The following is a 22906-nucleotide window of genomic DNA, read 5'->3' on the forward strand; positions in this document are numbered from 1 at the left end:
CCTCCCTATGTGCTCCTAGTTATAAATTTGGACTTTGCTTGGATGATCCCTCACTTGGCTGGATTCGCCTCTGTTCTGGCCACGGGCGCGGTGCCCACCCTCCTGTGTGCAATGTGCTCCAGCTGCCATTTGCTATTTACAAATTCACATCTATCCTTTATTTCTTCTTACATTCCTGTGCACTTATTCCTGCTGTGGGACTGTAATCTCATTGTCTGGGACAGTGGCGGCTCCAGAGGTGGGGATCCAGCGCAGTCCATAGGGGAGTTATAGGGAATATTAGGCATAAAATGAACTAAACAAATATGAAAATTGAATGAAGGACATAAAAATATCTCTACTTTAAAGGTCTACTCTGGTACAGCAGCAAGTTTTATATATGCTCTGCGTATATGCATGCACACGTATAGCTCTGCGTATATGCATGCACACGTATAGCTCTGCGTATATGCATGCACACGTATAGCTCTGCGTATATGCATGCACACGTATAGCTCTGCGTATATGCATGCACACGTATAGATCGGTATAGACGCAGCAATGTGCTGCGATATCACCAGAACGCTCCGTGGTTAGTGATAATCGCTTATGTGTACCGTGACTGATCCATCCCACGTATCGGGGAGACCATCCAGACATCGGTCACTGGTATTATACTCTTATTGCTGGAGGAACTGTGTCAGACGGGGACGGAGTGTTAGTACAGCTGCCCTTGTCACAGACTGGGGGGGTGTCAGCCAACAACACCTAAATGACCAGGGTGACTAAAATAATTGAACCTCAATCATAAATATGAATCATTCCCCTTCTCTATCAGTTTACTACCATCTCTTCCATACAGGGTTTAGTGGGATTGCGGGGAGGGAGGAACAAACAGCCCCTTCTTCTCTCCAGTGCTCGGGGCATATAGCGAGATGACGGTGAGGAGACGTCGCCCCGTGTTATATGCAGACAAAAAACTCAACCTTCCACTTTTATTGTCTATTTATTACTTTCTATAACTATATCCACACAGTAAGATGGTCGGGCAGACTTTATGACCCCGCTGGAGGGAAGTCCGTGTGGGGGGCTGCGTATAACCGGCAGGATGAATCGTACTCGGCAGGGACAGAGGCTCAGTTCACTTTCTCAAAATAATCCTTGGAGCCTTCTGGGCTGGGCTTAATCTGGGGGGAAACAACAAGGAGACATTAATCTGACGGCTACAAACATTCACCGGGGCAAGGCGGTGGGGGTCACCGGGGCAAAGCGGTGGGGGGGGGGGTCACCGGGGCAAAGCGGTGGTGGGGGGGGGGTCATCGGGGCAAAGCGGTGTGGGGGGGGGGTCATCGGGGCAAAGCGGTGGGGGGGTCATCGGGGCAAAGCGGTGGGGGGGGGTCACCGGGGCAAAGCGGTAGGGGGGGGGGGTCATCGGGGCAAAGCGGTAGGGGGGGGGGGTCATCGGGGCAAAGCGGTGGGGGGGGGGGGTCACCGGGGCAAAGCGGTGGGGGGGGGTCACCCGGGCAAAGCGGTGGGGGGGGGGGTCACCCGGGCAAAGCGGTGGGGGGTCACCCGGGCAAAGCGGTGGGGGGGGGGGGTCACCCGGGCAAAGCGGTGGGGGGGGGTCACCCGGGCAAAGCGGTGGGGGGGGGGGTCTCCCGGGCAAAGCGGTGGGGGGGGGGTCTCCCGGGCAAAGCGGTGGGGGGGGGGGGGGTCACCCGGCCAAAGCGGTGGGGGGGTCACCCGGCCAAAGCGGTGGGGGGGGGTCACCCGGCCAAAGCGGTGGGGGGGGTCACCCGGCCAAAGCGGTGGGGGGGGTCACCCGGCCAAAGCGGTGGGGGGGGTCACCCGGCCAAAGCGGTGGGGGGGGTCACCCGGCCAAAGCGGTGGGGGGGGTCACCCGGCCAAAGCGGTGGGGGTCATGGGCAGTTACTGTATGATCTATAACAAGGCTCAGTCTGTGTATATATGGAGTATATATAGCTGAGCGCATGTGGGCTTATTGACTGCTGCTTGGTGAATGCCATTAGAGTGATGCCACACATGCTGGGAACTATGGGGATAACAGGTAAGGGGTAGTAACATGCAGGTGACCTCTACATCGGGAAGGGTACAGTCCCTCAATCGTCCACATCAAGACCTACCGTAGGGGAGTGAGGCGTCCAGTTTGCCGGACAGACCTCTCCGTGGGTCTCCACGTACTGGAAGGCTTTCACCAGTCGCAGGGTCTCTTCTACGCTCCTTCCGACAGGCAGGTCGTTCACACTCATGTGCCGGACAATTCCATTGGGATCAATGATAAAGAGCCCCCTGGATGGAGGAGAGCGGCACGTTAGTGGCGGGAAAGGAGCGAGAAGTGTGGGGGGGGGGGAGTGGCAGAGAGGGGATGGGGATCAAGACAGCAGCACAAGAGTCAGGAGAGGAAATACCGCAGAAATGGGGGAGGTTGGTGTAAAGTAGGGGAGGGTCTCTGGGAACACAAATAGAATATATATATATATATATATATATATATATATAACACAGCAGCGGAAATAAATTATTGCCCCCACCTCAGGGCGATTCCAGGGGTCTCCAGCAGAACGCCATAATCACGAGAAATCTGTTTTGTGAGATCAGACAGTAGCGGAATATTCATTTTTCCCAATCCTCCGCTCTAGAACACAAGACAGCAACCATGGAGATATATACACTAACAATAACTACTGTAAGGAGCTATATTATTATATACACATACATAAACATTACAGAGCATGTAACACGCAGCACAACACACGCAGAATGGAGGAATAGCTGAGTGTAATTTCCCTCTGACGCTCATACACGGGATACACATACAGTAAGGGCTATACACATAACATATAACAGAGCATGTAACACGCAGAGTGAGTGCTTATGTTAGGGCGGCTAATTGTTACTGGTTACTCTGTGGTGCAGACGTCAGGTTGTGGAGCTCGGGGTCAGCAGAGTAACTTGCAGATAAGATGACAAAGTCTAATCTGTGTCAGGTGTTAGGAGATATTTCAGCACCAATGAACCTGTTCTCTCCCAATACAGATACACGGTCATCTATGGAGGTGTTACTTCTGCCCTGACCAGTGTACTACACATGCTCAGCGAGGTAAATGTACGATATAGAGGTAACGCTGATCGCACCGCGCCCACCTGTGTGATGGGGCTGGATGGGCTCCGTACAGCTCCATCAAGTGCCAAATACAGATCTCTGCTATGGGGGGGCAGCTCTATATCACAATACAATGAGCAAGTAGGACATATTCATTTACCTTCCTGGGGGTGTTAGTCCAGGCGAGATGGCTGAAGTGAGAGTCCACAGATACAGCGACGACTGCACAGTTCACATCGCGGAACTCATTCGCTTTGTCGCTAAAAGCCACAATCTCCGTGGGACAGACGAATGTGCTAGAAAATATTACAAAGCAATATCAGTGTTCTGCACCTGGGGATACACCCGTCCATACACCGTGCTCCCTCATTACTGATATACCCGAGTTACAGTGTGAGGGATACACCCGTCCATACACTGTGCTCCCCCCATTACTGATATACCCGAGTTACAGTGTGAGGGATACACCCGTTCATACACCGTGCTCCCCCATTACTGATATACCCGAGTTACAGTGTGAGGGATACACCCGTCCATACACTGTGCTCCCCCCATTACTGATATACCCGAGTTACAGTGTGAGGGATACACCCGTCCATACACCGTGCTCCCCCATTACTGATATACCCGAGTTACAGTGTGAGGGATACACCCGTCCATACACCGTGCTCCCCCATTACTGATATACCAGAGTTACAGTGTGAGGGATACACCCGTCCATACACCGTGCTCCCCCATTACTGATATACCAGAGTTACAGTGTGAGGGATACATCCCTCCATACACCGTGCTCCCCCATTACTGATATACCCGAGTTACAGTGTGAGGGATACATCCCTCCATACACCGTGCTCCCCCATTACTGATATACCCGAGTTACAGTGTGAGGGATACACCCGTCCATACACCGTGCTCCCCCATTACTGATATACCCGAGTTACAGTGTGAGGGATACACCCGTCCATACACCGTGCTCCCCCATTACTGATATACCCGGGTTACAGTGTGAGGGATACACCCGTCCATACACCGTGCTCCCCCATTACTGATATACCCGAGTTACAGTGTGAGGGATACACCCGTCCATACACCGTGCTCCCCCATTACTGATATACCCGAGTTACAGTGTGAGGGATACACCCGTCCATACACCGTGCTCCCCCATTACTGATATACCCGAGTTACAGTGTGAGGGATACACCCGTCCATACACAGTGCTCCCCCATTACTGATATACCAGAGTTACAGTGTGAGGGATACACCCGTCCATACACCGTGCTCCCCCATTACTGATATACCAGAGTTACAGTGTGAGGGATACACCCGTCCATACACCGTGCTCCCCCATTACTGATATACCAGAGTTACAGTGTGAGGGATACACCCGTCCATACACCGTGCTCCCCCATTACTGATATACCAGAGTTACAGTGTGAGGGATACACCCGTCCATACACCGTGCTCCCCCATTACTGATATACCAGAGTTACAGTGTGAGGGATACACCCGTCCATACACCGTGCTCCCCCATTACTGATATACCCGAGTTACAGTGTGAGGGATACACCCGTCCATACACCGTGCTCCCCCATTACTGATATACCCGAGTTACAGTGTGAGGGATACACCCGTCCATACACAGTGCTCCCCCATTACTGATATACCCGAGTTACAGTGTGAGGGATACACCCGTCCATACACAGTGCTCCCCCATTACTGATATACCCGAGTTACAGTGTGAGGGATACACCCGTCCATACACAGTGCTCCCCCATTACTGATATACCCGAGTTACAGTGTGAGGGATACACCCGTCCATACACCGTGCTCCCCCATTACTGATATACCCGAGTTACAGTGTGAGGGATACATCCCTCCATACACTGTGCTCCCCCACTACTGATATACCCGAGTTACAGTGTGAGGGATACACCCGTCCATACACTGTGCTCCCCCCATTACTGAGATTCCAGAGTTTCAGTGTGAGGGATACATCCCTCCATACGCTGTGCTCCCCCATTACTGATATACCAGAGTTACAGTGTGACGGATACACCCGTCCATACACCGTGCTCCCCCATTACTGATATACCCGAGTTACAGTGTGAGGGATACACCCGTCCATACACCGTGCTCCCCCATTACTGATATACCCGAGTTACAGTGTGAGGGATACATCCCTCCATACACTGTGCTCCCCCACTACTGATATACCCGAGTTACAGTGTGAGGGATACATCCCTCCATACACTGTGCTCCCCCACTACTGATATACCAGAGTTACAGTGTGAGGGATACACCCGTCCATACACTGTGCTCCCCCATTACTGATATACCCGAGTTACAGTGTGAGGCAGGAGCAGGGTAATATCAGAGCATTCTGTACCCGGGGATACACTGGAGTGTGCACTATGCCATATGGGACAAGTGACTTCCACAGGATTTTTCTGGCATACAGGGTCACGGTTTCAGCTTTTTGTGGATTGCCACATTACAGAAATGATGTCCTGCAAGGATCCTGGTGCATTGCTGTAACTAACAATAAGTAAAGAAGTAACAGCGAGCCTCGTGGCTCACATCATACAAACATCACGGTGTGGGGCACTGCAGGGTGGGCTACATAGAGATGACTGTAATGTAAGTCACAGGCAGCTCCTAGCATTATACTTACAAGTCTAAGGGGTAGAAGAAGAGAACCAGATATTTCCCCTTGAAGTCATCCAGGGTCAGTTCCTTGAACTCCCCATTGATTACAGCTGTGCCTTTAAACTGTGGTGCATGCTGGGTGACTGCTGGGAAGAAGCGCGAGGAACCTAGAAGGCAAGATATGGCTTATCACATACAGATGACATATCACATACAGATCATATTATCACATACATATCTCACATACAGATCACAATGTTTCTTACCAGCCCAATATAAACAAACACGGGCTAGCGTCATTGGCCCTCTTCTAATGCAAGCCCCTCCCACATTGCATGTGCCTGCACTCATGGAAGCCCCTTCTCCAGCGCATGCCTCTCTCTTAATGCAAGCCCCTCGCCCAGTGCATGCCTCTCCCCTAATGCAAGCCCCCCCCCAACACATGCCTCTCTCCTAATGAGTGACTGCTGGTTACTTATATACGGGAGTCACCCAACAATGACAACCAGCGTTATTTCCTGCAGACACCAGCTGGCAGCTGTAATATGAGGGGGATAAGATTACACAGGGAGTTATATAAGTGTAGCCATCCCTAATAGTGATCATTCTAGCACCCTGCAACTGTCACAACCTGTGCAGTTCCTCTTTCCTGTCTGGGGTGTCGCTCTCTGCTCTGGTTCTTCTAGCACACTGAGCTAATGCAACACACTACTGAGATACAGACCAGAGTGTGCTAGAAGCACCAGAGCAGAAAGCGACACCCCAGGCAGGAAAGTAAAGGAACTGCACGGGCTGTGACAGGTGCAGGGTGCTAGAATGAACACTAAGGACAGAACCAAGGAGTGGGGGGACGACGACACTTAGGATTTTACAATGACTATAAATAAATGACTCGGTTATAGTCACTCGGTTTCTGATGATATAGCGAGCACTAGAGTGAGCTGCAGTGACTGTATGCGGTGTACTGAAGACGGACATGTTTGTGTAGTCTGATTATTCATCATGGACAGAGATTACGTACTGGTGCTGAAAGAAAACTTTGGAACAGTGCAGATAGCAGGGGCCGCAGTGCTCCGGGTGACGGGACCCTGGACAGAACGAGGAATCAGAGCTGTTGCAGAGCGGAATACCTGCAGACAAAGGGATGTACTGTTAGAGGTGCAAGTAGCTACTGGAAGTTACAGAAATCAATGTATAAGTGCTAGAATGGGAGAGGTTATATAGAGAAGATACCCCCCCTCCCCAGCTATATATAGCCAGAGGTCTTAGTTACACACAAGTTCCCCTTCCTGCACAGCGCTGTAAGCAGTATAATAGCCGCCATTCTATAGCTATATATAGTCAGGGGTCTTAGTTACACACAAGCTCCCCCTCCTGCACAGCGCTGTAAGCAGTATAATAGCCGCTATTCTATAGCTATATATAGTTACACACAAGCTCCCCCTCCTGCACAGCGCTGTAAGCAGTATAATAGCCGCTATTCTATAGCTATATATAGTCAGGGGTCTTAGTTACACACAAGCTCCCCCTCCTGCACAGCGCTGTAAGCAGTATAATAGCCGCCATTCTATAGCTATATATAGTCAGAGGTCTTAGTTACACACAAGCTCCCCCTCCTGCACAGCGCTGTAAGCAGTATAATAGCCGCCATTCTATAGCTATATATAGTCAGAGGTCTTAGTTACACACAAGCTCCCCCCCAGCACAACACTGTAAGCAGTATAATAGCCGCTATTCTATAGCTATATATAGTTACACACAAGCTCCCCCTCCTGCACAGCACTGTAAGCAGTATAATAGCCGCTATTCTATAGCTATATATAGTCAGAAGTCTTAGTTACACACAAGCTCCCCCTCCTGCACAGCGCTGTAAGCAGGATAATAGCCGCCATTCTATAGCTATATATAGCCAGAGGTCTTAGTTACACACAAGCTCCCCTTCCTGCACAGCGCTGTAAGCAGTATAATAGCCGCTATGCTATAGCTATATATAGCAAGAGGTCTTAGTTACACACAAGCTTGCCCTCCTGCACAGAGCTGTAAGCAGTATAATAGCCGCTATTCTATAGCTATATATGGTTACACACAAGCTCCCCCTCCTGCACAGAGCTGTAAGCAGTATAATAGCCGCTATTCTATAGCTATATATAGTTACACACAAGCTCCCCCTCCTGCACAGCGCTGTAAGCAGTATAATAGCCGCCATTCTATAGCTATATAAAGTCAGAGGTCCTAGTTACACACAAGCTCCCCCTCCTGCACAGCGCTGTAAGCAGTATAATAGCCGCTATTCTATAGCTATATATAGTCAGAAGTCTTAGTTACACACAAGCTCCCCCTCCTGCACAGCGCTGTAAGCAGGATAATAGCCGCCATTCTATAGCTATATATAGCCAGAGGTCTTAGTTACACACAAGCTCCCCTTCCTGCACAGCGCTGTAAGCAGTATAATAGCCGCCATTCTATAGCTATATATATTCAGGGGTCTTAGTTACACACAAGCTCCCCCCCAGCACAACGCTGTAAGCAGTATAATAGCCGCTATTCTATAGCTATATATAGTCAGAGGTCTTAGTTACACACAAGCTCCCCCTCCTGCACAGCGCTGTAAGCAGTATAATAGCCGCTATACTATAGCTATATATAGTCAGAGGTCTTAGTTACACACAAGCTCCCCCTCCTGCACAGCGCTGTAAGCAGTATAATAGCCGCCATTCTATAGCTATATATAGCCAGAGGTCTTAGTTACACACAAGCTCCCCCCCAGCACAACGCTGTAAGCAGTATAATAGCCGACATTCTATAGCTATAGTCAGAGGTCTTAGTTACACACAAGCTCCCCCTCCTGCACAGCGCTGTAAGCAGTATAATAGCCGCTATTCTATAGCTATATATAGTTACACACAAGCTCCCCCCCAGCACAACACTGTAAGCAGTATAATAGCCGACATTCTATAGCTATATATAGTCAGAGGTCTTAGTTACACACAAGCTCCCCCTCCTGCACAGCACTGTAAGCAGTATAATAGCCGCCATTCTATAGCTATATATAGTTACACACAAACTCCCCCTCCTGCACAGCGCTGTAAGCAGTATAATAGCCGCTATTCTATAGCTATATATAGTCAGAGGTCTTAGTTACACACAAGCTCCCCCTCCTGCACAGCACTGTAAGCAGTATAATAGCCGCCATTCTATAGCTATATATAGTTACACATAAGCTCCCCCTCCTGCACAGCGCTGTAAGCAGTATAATAGCCGCCATTCCATAGCTATATATAGTCAGAGGTCTTAGTTACACACAAGCTCCCCCCCAGCACAACACTGTAAGCAGTATAATAGCCGCTATTCTATAGCTATATATAGTTACACACAAGCTCCCCCTCCTGCAGTGCTGTAAGCAGTATAATAGCCGCCATTCTATATATAGTCAGAGATCTTAGTTACACACAAGCTCCCCCTCCTGCACAGTGCTGTAAGCAGTATAATAGCCGCTAATTCTATAGCTATATATAGTCAGAGATCTTAGTTACACGCAAGCTCCCCCTCCTGCACAGCGCTGTAAGCAGTATAATAGCCGCCATGCTATAGCTATATATAGCCAGAGGTCTTAGTTACACAAGCTCCCCCTCTTGCACAGCACTGTAAGCAGTATAACAGCCGCCATGCTATAGCTATATAAAGTCAGAGGTCTTAGTTACACACAAGCTCCCCCAGCACAGCGCTATAAGTAGTATAATAGCCGCCATTCTATAGCTATATATAGTCAGAGGTCTTAGTTACACAAGCTCCCCCTCTTGCACAGCGCTGTAAGCAGTATAATAGCCGCCATGCTATAGCTATATATAGTCAGAGGTCTTCGTTAGACACAAGCTCCCCCAGCACAGCGCTGTAAGCAGTATAATAGCCGCTATTCTATATCTATATATAGTCAGAGGTCTTAGTTACACACAAGCTCCCCCTCCTGCACAGCGCTGTAAGCAGTATAATAGCCGCCATGCTATAGCTATATAAAGTCAGAGGTCTTAGTTACACACAAGCTCCCCCTCCTGCACAGCGCTGTAAGCAGTATAATAGCCGCCATGCTATAGCTATATAAAGTCAGAGGTCTTAGTTACACACAAGCTCCCCTTCCTGCACAGCGCTGTAAGCAGTATAATAGCCGCCATTCTATAGCTATATATATTCAGGGGTCTTAGTTACACACAAGCTCCCCCCCAGCACAACGCTGTAAGCAGTATAATAGCCGCTATTCTATAGCTATATATAGTCAGAGGTCTTAGTTACACACCAGCTCCCCCAGCACAGCACTGTAAGCAGTATAATAGCCGCTATATATAGTCAGAGATCTTAGTTACATACAAGCTCCCCCTCCTGCACAGCGCTGTAAGCAGTATAATAGCCACCATTCTATAGCTATATATATTCAGGGGTCTTAGTTACACACAAGCTCCCCCCCAGCACAACGCTGTAAGCAGTATAATAGCCGCTATTCTATAGCTATATATAGTCAGAGGTCTTAGTTACACACCAGCTCCCCCAGCACAGCGCTGTAAGCAGTACAATAGCCGCTATTCTATAGCTATATATAGTCAGAGGTCTTAGTTACACACAAGCTCCCCCTCCTGCACAGCGCTGTAAGCAGTATAATGCCGCTATTCTATAGCTATATATAGTCAGAGGTCCTAGTTACACACAAGCTCCCCCTCCTGCACAGCGCTGTAAGCAGTATAATAGCCGCCATTCTAAAGCTATATATAGTCAGAAGTCTTAGTTACACACAAGCTCCCCCTCCTGCACAGCGCTGTAAGCAGTATAATGCCGCTATTCTATAGCTATATATAGTCAGAGGTCCTAGTTACACACAAGCTCCCCCTGCACAGCGATGTAAGCAGTATATTAGCCGCCATTCTATAGCTATATATAGTCAGAGGTCCTAGTTACACACAAGCTCCCCCAGCACAGCGCTGTAAGCAGTACAATAGCCGCTATTATATAACTATATAGAGCCAGAGGTCTTAGTTATACACAAGCTCCTCCAGCACAGTACTATAGGCAGTATTAATAGCCGCCATTCTATTTTTTAGGGGCCAGCACGATTTAGTATATAAAGTGATGTGCATGGACACTTGTAATGTTAGTATTTAGCCCATTTATGTTAGGGTTATCGTTACACTGTGAATGTTTTTCTTAATTTGTTGTTTATGCATCACTATGGATACACGGGATAGTGTAACGCAACTTCCGGTGCGACTGCCTCTCGGCGTCGGACACTAGGGGAAGCAGATGCAAAACAAGAGGGGAGTTTGAGTGAAGTTATATCTCCGGAGTGCCGCCATTGGAGAGAGAATATATATACACCCCCCCCTCTCCCCTCCTCCAACATGACATGTTCCATTAGGTACTCAATGCTCTACTCCTGGACTCCCCACCTAATGTATGATTGCAGCCACCTGTGCTGAGTTAGGTAATTGATGAGACAGGTGTTTCGCCACAGGTGGCTGCAATCATTAATTAGGTCCAGGAGCAGAGCATTGTGTACCTAATGGAACATGTCTTGTTGGAGGGTCTGATACACTGTAGACACAACCACCCACATACAGTATATATTATTGTGACTCCCCCCCATGGTATATAATGTATAGAACCCTGCCCCCATGGTATATTATAGAACCCTGCCCCCCCATGGTATATAATGTATAGAACCCTCCCCCATGGTATATAATATATAGAACCCTGCCCCCCCCATGGTATATAAGGTATAAAACCCTCCCCCCATGGTATATAATATATAGAACCCTGCCCCCCCATGGTATATAATGTATAGAACCCAGCCCCCATGGTATATAATATATAGAACCCTGCCCCCCCCATGGTATATAATGTATAGAACCCTGCCCCCCCCATAGTATATAATGTATAGAACCCTGCCCCCCCCATGGTATATAATGTATAGAACCCTGCCCCCCCCATGGTATATAATATATAAAACCCTGCCCCCCATGGTATATAAGGTATAAAACCCTCCACCCATGGTATATAAGGTATAGAACTCTCCCCCCATGGTATATAAGGTATAGAACCCTGCCCCCCATTGTATATAAGGTATAAAACCCTCCCCCCATGGTATATAAGGTATAGAACTCTACCCCCATGGTATATAATGAATAGTACCCTGCCCCCCATTGGTATATAAGGTACAGAACCCTGCCCCCCATGGTATATAAGGTATAGAACCCTCCCCCCATGGTATATAAGGTATAGAACTCTCCCCCCATGGTATATAAGGTATAGAACCCTCCCCCCCATGATATATAATATATAAAACCCTCCCCCCATGGTATATAGGGTATAGAACCCTCCCCCCATGGTATATAGGGTATAGAACCCTCCCCCCATGGAATATAGGGTATAGAACCCTCCCCCCATGGTATATAAGGTATAGAACTCTCCCCCCATGGTATATAATGTATAGAACCCTCCCCCCCATGATATATAATATATAGAACCCTCCCCCCATGGTATATAAGGAACAGAACCCTCCCCCAATGGTATATAATGTAAACCAACGTCCCCCTATGGTATAGAATGCATGGCACCCTCCCCCCACGGTATGTAATTTAGAGAACCCTCCCCCCATGGTATATAATGTAGAGAACCCTCCCCCCATGGTATATAATGTAGAGAACCCTGCCCCCCCCATGGTATATAATGTATAGAACCCAGCCCCCATGGTATATAATATATAGAACCCTGCCCCCCCCATGGTATATAATGTATAGAACCCTGCCCCACCCATGGTATATAATGTATAGAACCCTGCCCCCCCCATGGTATATAATGTATAGAACCCTGCCCCCCCATGGTATATAATATATAAAACCCTGCCCCCCATGGTATATAAGGTATAAAACCCTCCACCCATGGTATATAAGGTATAGAACTCTCCCCCCATGGTATATAAGGTATAGAACCCTGCCCCCCATTGTATATAAGGTATAAAACCCTCCCCCCATGGTATATAAGGTATAGAACTCTACCCCCATGGTATATAATGAATAGTACCCTGCCCCCCATTGGTATATAAGGTACAGAACCCTGCCCCCCATGGTATATAAGGTATAGAACCCTCCCCCCATGGTATATAAGGTATAGAACTCTCCCCCCATGGTATATAATGTATAGAACCCTCCCCCCCATGATATATAATATATAAAACCCTCCCCCCATGGTATATAGGGTATAGAACCCTCCCCCCATGGTATATAGGGTATAGAACCCTCCCCCCATGGAATATAGGGTATAGAACCCTCCCCCCATGGTATATAAGGTATAGAACTCTCCCCCCATGGTATATAATGTATAGAACCCTCCCCCCCATGATATATAATATATAGAACCCTCCCCCCATGGTATATAAGGAACAGAACCCTCCCCCAATGGTATATAATGTAAACCAACGTCCCCCTATGGTATAGAATGCATGGCACCCTCCCCCCACGGTATGTAATTTAGAGAACCCTCCCCCCATGGTATATAATGTAGAGAACCCTCCCCCCATGGTATATAATGTAGAGAACCCTCCCCCCATGGTATATAATGTAGAGAACCCTCCTCCCTATCTCAGGAGCTTACCCGCGCACTGAATAACCTTCCACAGGGCGCCGCCATCTTCTTTAAGTCACGTGGATAAGCGGCGGCTGTATATTAGGGTAGGCGTGACATCAGGAGGATAATTTATGATTGGATACGGCGCTGTTTGGGCGGAGTTGGCGAGCTAGGAGGAAGGCTATTGGCTGATATCGGTCCTGGGCGGGATGTAACGGAACAGGTATGTGAGTGACAGGTGGTGGGGTCCCTTCTGGGGGGCGGCCATGTGCTGTGCGACGTGTAACTAAGCGACGGAGCCAAGAGCCCCCCTGCCCGCATCACAGCGAGGGGCGGGGACAGCTGTATATCAGGGGCAGGGTCCCGGGGGCTTCCCGTCCCACCAACACCTGACTAGTGATATAGGGGAGGGGGACAGTAAGGACAGCACTTACTGTGCCCCTGCAGCTCTTACTGTGCCCCTGCAGCTCTTACTGTGCCCCTGCAGCTCTTACTGTGCCCCTGCAGCTCTTACTGTGCCCCTGCAGCTCTTACTGTGCCCCTGCAGCTCTTACTGTGCCCCTGCAGCTCTTACTGTGCCCCTGTAGCTCTTACTGTGCCCCTGTAGATCTTACTGTGCCCCTGCAGCTCTTACTGTGTCGCTGCAGCTCTTACTGTGCCCCTGTAGCTCTTACTGTGTCGCTGCAGCTCTTACTGTTCCCCTGTAGCGCTTGTCGTATTGCTGCAGCTCTTACTGTGCCCCTGTAGCTCTTACTGTGTCGCTGCAGCTCTTACTGTGCCCCTGTAGCGCTTGTCGTGTTGCTGCAGCTCTTACTGTGCCCCTGCAGCTCTTACTGTGCCCCTGCAGCTCTTACTGTGCCCCTGTAGCTCTTACTGTGCCCCTGCAGCGCTTGTCGTGTTGCTGCAGCTCTTACTGTGCCCCTGTAGCTCATACTGTGCCCCTGCAGCTCTTACTGTGCCCCTGCAGCTCTTACTGTGCCCCTGCAGCTCTTACTGTGCCCCTGCAGCTCTTACTGTGCCCCTGCAGCTCTTACTGTGCCCCTGCAGCTCTTACTGTGCCCCTGCAGCTCATAATGTGCCCCTGCAGCTCATACTGTGCCCCTGCAGCTCATACTGTGCCCCTGCAGCTCTTACTGTGCCCCTGTAGCTCTTACTGTGCCCCTGTAGATCTTACTGTGCCCCTGCAGCTCTTACTGTGTCGCTGCAGCTCTTACTGTGCCCCTGTAGCTCTTACTGTGTCGCTGCAGCTCTTACTGTTCCCCTGTAGCGCTTGTCGTATTGCTGCAGCTCTTACTGTGCCCCTGTAGCTCTTACTGTGTCGCTGCAGCTCTTACTGTGCCCCTGCAGCTCTTACTGTGCCCCTGTAGCGCTTGTCGTGTTGCTGCAGCTCTTACTGTGCCCCTGCAGCTCTTACTGTGCCCCTGCAGCTCTTACTGTGCCCCTGTAGCTCTTACTGTGCCCCTGCAGCGCTTGTCGTGTTGCTGCAGCTCTTACTGTGCCCCTGCAGCTCTTACTGTGCCCCTGCAGCTCATACTGTGCCCCTGCAGCTCTTACTGTGCCCCTGCAGCTCTTACTGTGCCCCTGCAGCTCATACTGTGCCCCTGCAGCTCTTACTGTGCCCCTGTAGCTCTTACTGTGCCCCTGTAGATCTTACTGTGCCCCTGCAGCTCTTACTGTGTCGCTGCAGCTCTTACTGTGCCCCTGTAGCTCTTACTGTGTCGCTGCAGCTCTTACTGTTCCCCTGTAGCGCTTGTCGTATTGCTGCAGCTCTTACTGTGCCCCTGTAGCTCTTACTGTGTCGCTGCAGCTCTTACTGTGCCCCTGCAGCTCTTACTGTGCCCCTGTAGCGCTTGTCGTGTTGCTGCAGCTCTTACTGTGCCCCTGCAGCTCTTACTGTGCCCCTGCAGCTCTTACTGTGCCCCTGTAGCTCTTACTGTGCCCCTGCAGCGCTTGTCGTGTTGCTGCAGCTCTTACTGTGCCCCTGTAGCTCATACTGTGCCCCTGTAGCTCTTACTATGTCGCTGCAGCTCTTACTGTGCCCCTGTAGCTCTTACTGTGTCGCTGCAGCTCTTACTGTGCCCCTGTAGCTCTTACTGTGTCGCTGCAGCTCTTACTGTGCCCCTGTAGCTCTTACTGTATCGCTGCAGCTCTTTCTGTGCCCCTGTAGCGCTTGTCGTGTCGTTGTAGCTCTTCCTGTGCCCCTGTAGCGCTTGTCGTGTTGCTGCAGCTCTTGCTGTGCCCCTGTAGCTCTTACTGTGTCGCTGCAGCTCTTACTGTGCCCCTGCAGCTCTTACTGTGCCCCTGTAGCGCTTGTCGTGTCGCTGCAGCTCTTACTGTGCCCCTGCAGCGCTTGTCGTGTTGCTGCAGCTCTTACTGTGCCCCTGTAGCTCATACTGTGCCCCTGTAGCTCTTACTGTGTCGCTGCAGCTCTTACTGTGCCCCTGTAGCTCTTACTGTGTCGCTGCAGCTCTTACTGTGCCCCTGTAGCTCTTACTGTGTCGCTGCAGCTCTTACTGTGCCCCTGTAGCTCTTACTGTTCCCCTGTAGCGCTTGTCGTGTTGCTGCAGCTCTTACTGTGCCCCTGTAGCTCTTACTGTGTCGCTGCAGCTCTTACTGTGCCCCTGTAGCTCTTACTGTGCCCCTGTAGCGCTTGTCGTGTTGCTGCAGCTCTTACTGTGCCCCTGCAGCTCTTACTGTGCCCCTGCAGCTCTTACTGTGCCGCTGTAGCTCTTACTGTGCCCCTGCAGCTCGTACTGTGCCCCTGTAGCGCTTGTCGTGTTGCTGCAGCTCTTACTGTGCCGCTGTAGCTCATACTGTGCCCCTGTAGCGCTTGTCGTGTCGCTGTAGCTCATACTGTGCCCCTGTAGCGCTTGTCGTGTCACTGCAGCACTTACTGTGCCCCTGCAGTGCTTGTCGTGTTGCTGCAGCTCTTACTGTGCCCCTGTAGCGCTTGTCGTGTTGCTGCAGCTCTTACTGTGCCCCTGTAGCGCTTGTCGTGTCGCTGCAGCTCTTACTGTGCCCCTGTAGCGCTTGTCGTGTGCTGCAGCTCTTACTGTGCCCCTGTAGCGCTTGTCGTGTTGCTGCAGCTCTTACTGTGCCCCTGTGCGCTTGTCGTGTCGTTGTAGCTCTTACTGTGTCGCTGCAGCTCTTACTGTGTCGCTGCAGCTCATACTGTGCCCCTGTAGCGCTTGTCGTGTTGCTGTAGCTCTTACTGTGACGCTGTAGCTCTTACTGTGCCCCTGTAGCGCTTGTCGTGTCGCTGTAGCTCATACTGTGCCCCTGTAGCTCTTACTGTGCCCCTGTAGCGCTTGTCGTGTCGCTGTAGCTCATACTGTGCCCCTGTAGCGCTTGTCGTGTTGCTGCAGCTCTTACTGTGCCCCTGTAGCTCTTACTGTGTCGCTGTAGCTCTTACTGTGCCCCTGTAGCGCTTGTCGTGTCGCTGTAGCTCATACTGTGCCCCTGTAGCGCTTGTCGTGTTGCTGCAGCTCTTACTGTGCCCGTGTAGCTCTTACTGTGCCCGTGTAGCTCTTACTGTGCCCCTGCAGCTCTTACTGTGCCCCTGCAGCTCTTACTGTGCCCCTGCAGCTCTTACTGTGCCCCTGCAGCGCTTGTCGTGTTGCTGCAGCTCTTACTGTGCCCCTGTAGCTCTTACTGTGCCCCTGTAGATCTTACTGTGCCCCTGTAGCTCTTACTGTGTCGCTGCAGCTCTTACTGTGCCCCTGTAGCTCTTACTGTGTCGCTGCAGCTCTTACTGTTCCCCTGTAGCGCTTGTCGTGTTGCTGCAGCTCTTACTGTACCCCTGTAGCTCTTACTGTGTCGCTGCAGCTCTTACTGTGCCCCTGTAGCTCTTACTGTGCCCCTGTAGCGCTTGACGTGTTGCTGCAGCTCTTACTGTGCCCCTGTAGCGCTTGTCGTGTTGCTGCAGCTCTTACTGTGCCCCTGTAGCGCTTGTCGTGTTGCTGCAGCTCTTACTGTGCCCCTGTAGCTCTTACTGTGTCGCTGCAGCTCTTACTGTGCCCCTGTGCGCTTGTCGTGTCGTTGTAGCTCTTACTGTGTCGCTGCAGCTCTTACTGTGTCGCTGCACCTCATACTGTGCCCCTGTAGCGCTTGTCGTGTCGCTGTAGCTCTTACTATGCCCCTGTAGCGCTTGTCATGTCGCTGTAGCTCATACTGTGCCCCTGTAGCGCTTGTCGTGTTGCTGCAGCTCTTACTGTGCCCCTGTAGCTCTTACTGTGTCGCTGTAGCTCTTACTGTGCCCCTGTAGCGATTGTCGTGTCGCTGTAGCTCACACTGTGCCCCTGTAGCGCTTGTCGTGTTGCTGCAGCTCTTACTGTGCCCCTGTAGCTCTTACTGTATCGCTGCAGCTCTTACTGTGCCCCTGTAGCGCTTGTCGTGTCGTTGTAGCTCTTCCTATGCCCCTGTAGCGCTTGTCGTGTTGCTGCAGCTCTTACTGTGCCCCTGTAGCGCTTGTCGTATCGCTGTAGCTCATACTGTGCCCCTGTAGCACTTGTCGTGTCGCTGTAGCGCTTGTCGTGTCGCTGTAGCTCTTACTGTGCCCCTGTAGCTCTTACTGTGTAGCTGTAGCTCATACTGTGCCCCTGTAGCGCTTGTCGTGTCGCTGTAGCTCATACTGTGCCCCTGTAGCCCTTGTCGTGTCGCTGCAGTACTTACTGTGCCCCTGTAGCTCTTGTCGTGTCGTTGTAGCTCTTACTGTGCCCCTGTAGCGCTTGTCGTGTCGCTGCAGCACTTACTGTGCCCCTGTAGCGCTTGTCGTGTCGCTGTAGCTCTTACTGTGCCGCTGTAGCTCATACTGTGCCCCTGCAGCGCTTGTCGTGTCGCTGCAGCTCTTACTGTGCCCCTGTAGCGCTAGTCGTGTCCCTGCAGCATTTACTGTGCCGCAGTAGCTCATACTGTGCCCCTGCAGCTCTTACTGTGCCCCTGCAGCTCTTACTGTGCCCCTGCAGCTCTTACTGTGTCGCTGCAGCTCTTACTGTGCCGCTGTAGCGCTTTTCGTGTTGCTGCAGCTTTTACTGTGCCCCTGTAGCTCTTACTGTGTCGCTGCAGCTCTTACTGTGCCCCTGTAGCTCTTACTGTGCCCCTGTAGCGCTTGTCGTGTTGCTGCAGCTCTTACTGTGCCCCTGCAGCTCTTACTGTGCCCCTGCAGCTCTTACTGTGCCCCTGTAGCGCTTGTCGTGTTGCTGCAGCTCTTACTGTGCCGCTGTAGCTCATACTGTGCCCCTGTAGCGCTTGTCGTGTCGCTGTAGCTCATACTGTGCCCCTGTAGCGCTTGTCGTGTCACTGCAGCACTTACTGTGCCCCTGCAGCGCTTGTCGTGTTGCTGCAGCTCTTACTGTGCCCCTGTATCGCTTGTCGTGTTGCTGCAGCTCTTACTGTGCCCCTGTAGCGCTTGTCGTGTCGCTGCAGCTCTTACTGTGCCCCTGTAGCGCTTGTCGTGTGCTGCAGCTCTTACTGTGCCCCTGTAGCGCTTGTCGTGTTGCTGCAGCTCTTACTGTGCCCCTGTAGCTCTTACTGTGTCGCTGCAGCTCTTACTGTGCCCCTGTGCGCTTGTCGTTTCGTTGTAGCTCTTACTGTGTCGCTGCAGCTCTTACTGTGTCGCTGCAGCTCATACTGTGCCCCTGTAGCGCTTGTCGTGTTGCTGTAGCTCTTACTGTGACGCTGTAGCTCATACTGTGCCCCTGTAGCGCTTGTCGTGTCGCTGTAGCTCATACTGTGCCCCTGTAGCGCTTGTCGTGTTGCTGTAGCTCATACTGTGCCCCTGTAGCGCTTGTCGTGTTGCTGCAGCTCTTACTGTGCCCCTGTAGCTCTTACTGTGCCCCTGTAGCGCATGTCATGTCGCTGTAGCTCATACTGTGCCCCTGTAGCGCTTGTCGTGTTGCTGCAGCTCTTACTGTGCCCCTGTAGCTCTTACTGTGTCGCTGTAGCTCTTACTGTGCCCCTGTAGCGCTTGTCGTGTCGCTGTAGCTCATACTGTGCCCCTGTAGCGCTTGTCGTGTTGCTGCAGCTCTTACTGTGCCCCTGTAGCTCTTACTGTATCGCTGCAGCTCTTACTGTGCCCCTGTAGCGCTTGTCGTGTCGTTGTAGCTCTTCCTATGCCCCTGTAGCGCTTGTCGTGTCGCTGCAGCTCTTACTATGCCCCTGTAGCCCTTGTCGTGTCGCTGCAGCACTTACTGTGCCCCTGTAGCTCTTGTCGTGTCGTTGTAGCTCTTACTGTGCCCCTGTAGCGCTTGTCGTGTCGCTGTAGCTCATACTGTGCCCCTGTAGCGCTTGTCGTGTCGTTGTAGCTCTTACTGTGCCCCTGCTGCGCTTGTCGTGTTGCTGTAGCTCTTACTGTGCCCCTGTAGCGCTTGTCGTGTTGCTGCAGCTCTTACTGTGCCCCTGTAGCGCTTGTCGTGTCGCTGCAGCTCTTACTGTGCCCCTGTAGCGCTTGTTGTGTCGCTGCAGCTCCTACTGTGCCCCTGTAGCGCTTGTCGTGTTGCTGCAGCTCTTACTGTGCCCCTGTAGCTCTTACTGTGTCGCTGCAGCTCTTACTGTGCCCCTGTAGCGCTTGTCGTGTCGTTGTAGCTCTTACTGTGTCGCTGCAGCTCTTACTGTGACGCTGCAGCACTTACTGTGCCCCTGTAGCGCTTGTCTTATCGCTGTAGCTCATACTGTGCCCCTGTAGCGCTTGTCGTGTCGCTGTAGCTCATACTGTGCCCCTGTGGCGCCTGTCGTGTTGCTGTAGCTCATACTGTGCCCCTGTAGCGCTTGTCGTGTTGCTGCAGCTCTTACTGTGCCCCTGTAGCGCTTGTCGTGTCGCTGTAGCTCATACTGTGCCCCTGTAGCGCTTGTCATGTCGTTGTAGCTCTTACTGTGCCCCTGTAGCGCTTGTCGTGTTGCTGCAGCTCTTACTGTGCCCCTGTAGCGCTTGTCTTGTCGCTGTAGCTCTTACTGTGCCGCTGTAGCGCTTGTCGTGTCGCTGTATCTTTTACTGTGTCGCTGTAGCTTTTACTGTGTCGCTGTAGCGCTTGTCGTGTCGCTGTAGCTCTTACTGTGTCACTGTAGCTCTTACTGTGCGGCTGTAGCGCTTGTCGTGTCGCTGTAGCTCTTACTGTGTCGCTGCAGCTCTTACTGTGCCCCTGTAGCTCTTACTGTGTCGCTGCAGCTCTTACTGTGCCCCTGTAGCTCTTACTGTTCCCCTGTAGAGCTTGTCGTGTTACTGCAGCTCTTACTGTGCCCCTGTAGCTCTTACTGTGTCGCTGCAGCTCTTACTGTGCCCCTGTAGCGCTTGTCGTGTCCCTGCAGCTCTTACTGTGCCCCTGCAGCTCTTACTGTGCCCCTGTAGCGCTTGTCGTGTTGCTGCAGCTCTTACTGTGCCCCTGCAGCTCTTACTGTGCCCCTGCAGCTCTTACTGTGCCCCTGTAGCGCTTGTCGTGTTGCTGCAGCTCTTACTGTGCCGCTGTAGCTCATACTGTGCCCCTGTAGTGCTTGTCGTGTCGCTGTAGCTCATACTGTGCCCCTGTAGCGCTTGTCGTGTCGTTGTAGCTCTTACTGTGCCCCTGCTGCGCTTGTCGTGTTGCTGCAGCTCTTACTGTGCCCCTGCAGCTCTTACTGTGCCCCTGCAGCTCTTACTGTGCCCCTGCAGCTCTTACTGTGCCCCTGCAGCTCTTACTGTGTCGCTGCAGCTCTTACTGTGCCGCTGTAGCGCTTGTCGTGTTGCTGCAGCTCTTACTGTGCCCCTGTAGCTCTTACTGTGCCCCTGTAGCTCTTACTGTGCCCCTGTAGCTCTTACTGTGCCCCTGTAGCGCTTGTCGTGTTGCTGCAGCTCTTACTGTGCCCCTGCAGCTCTTACTGTGCCCCTGCAGCTCTTACTGTGCCCCTGCAGCTCTTACTGTGCCCCTGTAGCGCTTGTCGTGTTGCTGCAGCTCTTACTGTGCCGCTGTAGCTCATACTGTGCCCCTGTAGCGCTTGTCGTGTCGTTGTAGCTCATACTGTGCCCCTGTAGCGCTTGTCGTGTCACTGCAGCACTTACTGTGCCCCTGCAACGCTTGTCGTGTTGCTGCAGCTCTTACTGTGCCCCTGTATCGCTTGTCGTGTTGCTGCAGCTCTTACTGTGCCCCTGTAGCGCTTGTCGTGTCGCTGCAGCTCTTACTGTGCCCCTGTAGCGCTTGTCGTGTGCTGCAGCTCTTACTGTGCCCCTGTAGCGCTTGTCGTGTTGCTGCAGCTCTTACTGTGCCCCTGTAGCTCTTACTGTGTCGCTGCAGCTCTTACTGTGCCCCTGTGCGCTTGTCGTGTCGTTGTAGCTCTTACTGTGTCGCTGCAGCTCTTACTGTGTCGCTGCAGCTCTTACTGTGCCCCTGTGCGCTTGTCGTGTTGCTGTAGCTCTTACTGTGACGCTGTAGCGCTTGTCGTGTCGCTGTAGCTCATACTGTGCCCCTGTAGCGCTTGTCGTGTCGCTGTAGCTCATACTGTGCCCCTGTAGCGCTTGTCGTGTTGCTGTAGCTCATACTGTGCCCCTGTAGCGCTTGTCGTGTTGCTGCAGCTCTTACTGTGCCCCTGTAGCTCTTACTGTGCCCCTGTAGCGCTTGTCGTGTTGCTGCAGCTCTTACTGTGCCCCTGTAGCTCTTACTGTGTCGCTGTAGCTCTTACTGTGCCCCTGTAGCGCTTGTCGTGTCGCTGTAGCTCATACTGTGCCCTTGTAGCGCTTGTCGTGTTGCTGCAGCTCTTACTGTGCCCCTGTAGCTCTTACTGTATCGCTGCAGCTCTTACTGTGCCCCTGTAGCGCTTGTCGTGTCGTTGTAGCTCTTCCTATGCCCCTGTAGCGCTTGTCGTGTCGCTGTAGCTTATACTGTGCCCCTGTAGCGCTTGTCGTGTCGCTGTAGCTCTTACTGTGCCCCTGTAGCTCTTACTGTGTCGCTGTAGCTCATACTGTGCCCCTGTAGCGCTTGTCGTGTCGCTGTAGCTCATACTGTGCCCCTGTAGCCCTTGTCGTGTCGCTGCAGCACTTACTGTGCCCCTGTAGCTCTTGTCGTGTCGTTGTAGCACTTACTGTGCCCCTGTAGCGCTTGTCGTGTCGCTGTAGCTCATACTGTGCCCCTGTAGCGCTTGTCGTGTCGTTGTAGCTCTTACTGTGCCCCTGCTGCGCTTGTCGTGTTGCTGCAGCTCTTACTGTGCCCCTGTAGCGCTTGTCGTGTTGCTGCAGCTCTTACTGTGCCCCTGTAGCGCTTGTCGTGTCGCTGCAGCTCTTACTGTGCCCCTGTAGCGCTTGTTGTGTCGCTGCAGCTCCTACTGTGCCCCTGTAGCGCTTGTCGTGTTGCTGCAGCTCTTACTGTGCCCCTGTAGCTCTTACTGTGTCGCTGCAGCTCTTACTGTGCCCCTGTAGCGCTTGTCGTGTCGTTGTAGCTCTTACTGTGTCGCTGCAGCTCTTACTGTGACGCTGCAGCACTTACTGTGCCCCTGTAGCGCTTGTCGTATCGCTGTAGCTCATACTGTGCCCCTGTAGCGCTTGTCGTGTCGCTGTAGCTCATACTGTGCCCCTGTGGCGCCTGTCGT

At 51.9% G+C, this 22906-nt stretch overlaps 2 protein-coding genes across 2 annotated transcripts in view; one reads left to right on the plus strand and one right to left on the minus strand.

Moving 5' to 3' along the window:
* Window positions 1-966: 966 nt before the first annotated feature.
* PRDX3 (peroxiredoxin 3) lies at window positions 967-13489 on the minus strand. Its single transcript, XM_088466454.1, has 7 exons — window positions 13385-13489; window positions 6771-6879; window positions 5775-5916; window positions 3264-3399; window positions 2532-2635; window positions 2124-2289; window positions 967-1166 (listed from the first exon to the last, which is right to left on the minus strand). Exons 1-7 carry the CDS (start codon window positions 13418-13420, stop codon window positions 1116-1118), a joined length of 744 nt encoding a protein of 247 aa, XP_088322580.1. The 5' UTR covers window positions 13421-13489; the 3' UTR covers window positions 967-1115.
* The window catches only part of GRK5 (G protein-coupled receptor kinase 5), a 534562-nt gene continuing 525054 nt past the window's right edge, over window positions 13399-22906 (plus strand). The window contains exon 1 of the mRNA XM_088466452.1: window positions 13399-13580. The gene's annotated coding sequence lies outside the window, so the exon portion shown is untranslated. The remainder of the gene's footprint in view (window positions 13581-22906) is intronic.

Source organism: Taudactylus pleione, unplaced genomic scaffold (assembly GCF_031769625.1).
Source record: "Taudactylus pleione unplaced genomic scaffold, aTauple2 ptg003137l, whole genome shotgun sequence".
Lineage (NCBI taxonomy): Eukaryota > Metazoa > Chordata > Amphibia > Anura > Myobatrachidae > Taudactylus > Taudactylus pleione.

Bases quoted from the DNA above. Each gene is read 5' to 3' on its own strand.
- PRDX3 (XM_088466454.1), bottom strand. From the start codon at position 13,420: ATGGCGGCGCCCTGTGGAAGGTTATTCAGTGCGCGG. The intron at 3,400-5,774 runs GTAAGTATAATG...AATATTTTCTAG, and splicing joins TTCTTCTACCCCTTAGACTT to CACATTCGTCTGTCCCACGG. The intron at 2,636-3,263 runs GTAAATGAATAT...CTTGTGTTCTAG, and splicing joins GGACTAACACCCCCAGGAAG to AGCGGAGGATTGGGAAAAAT.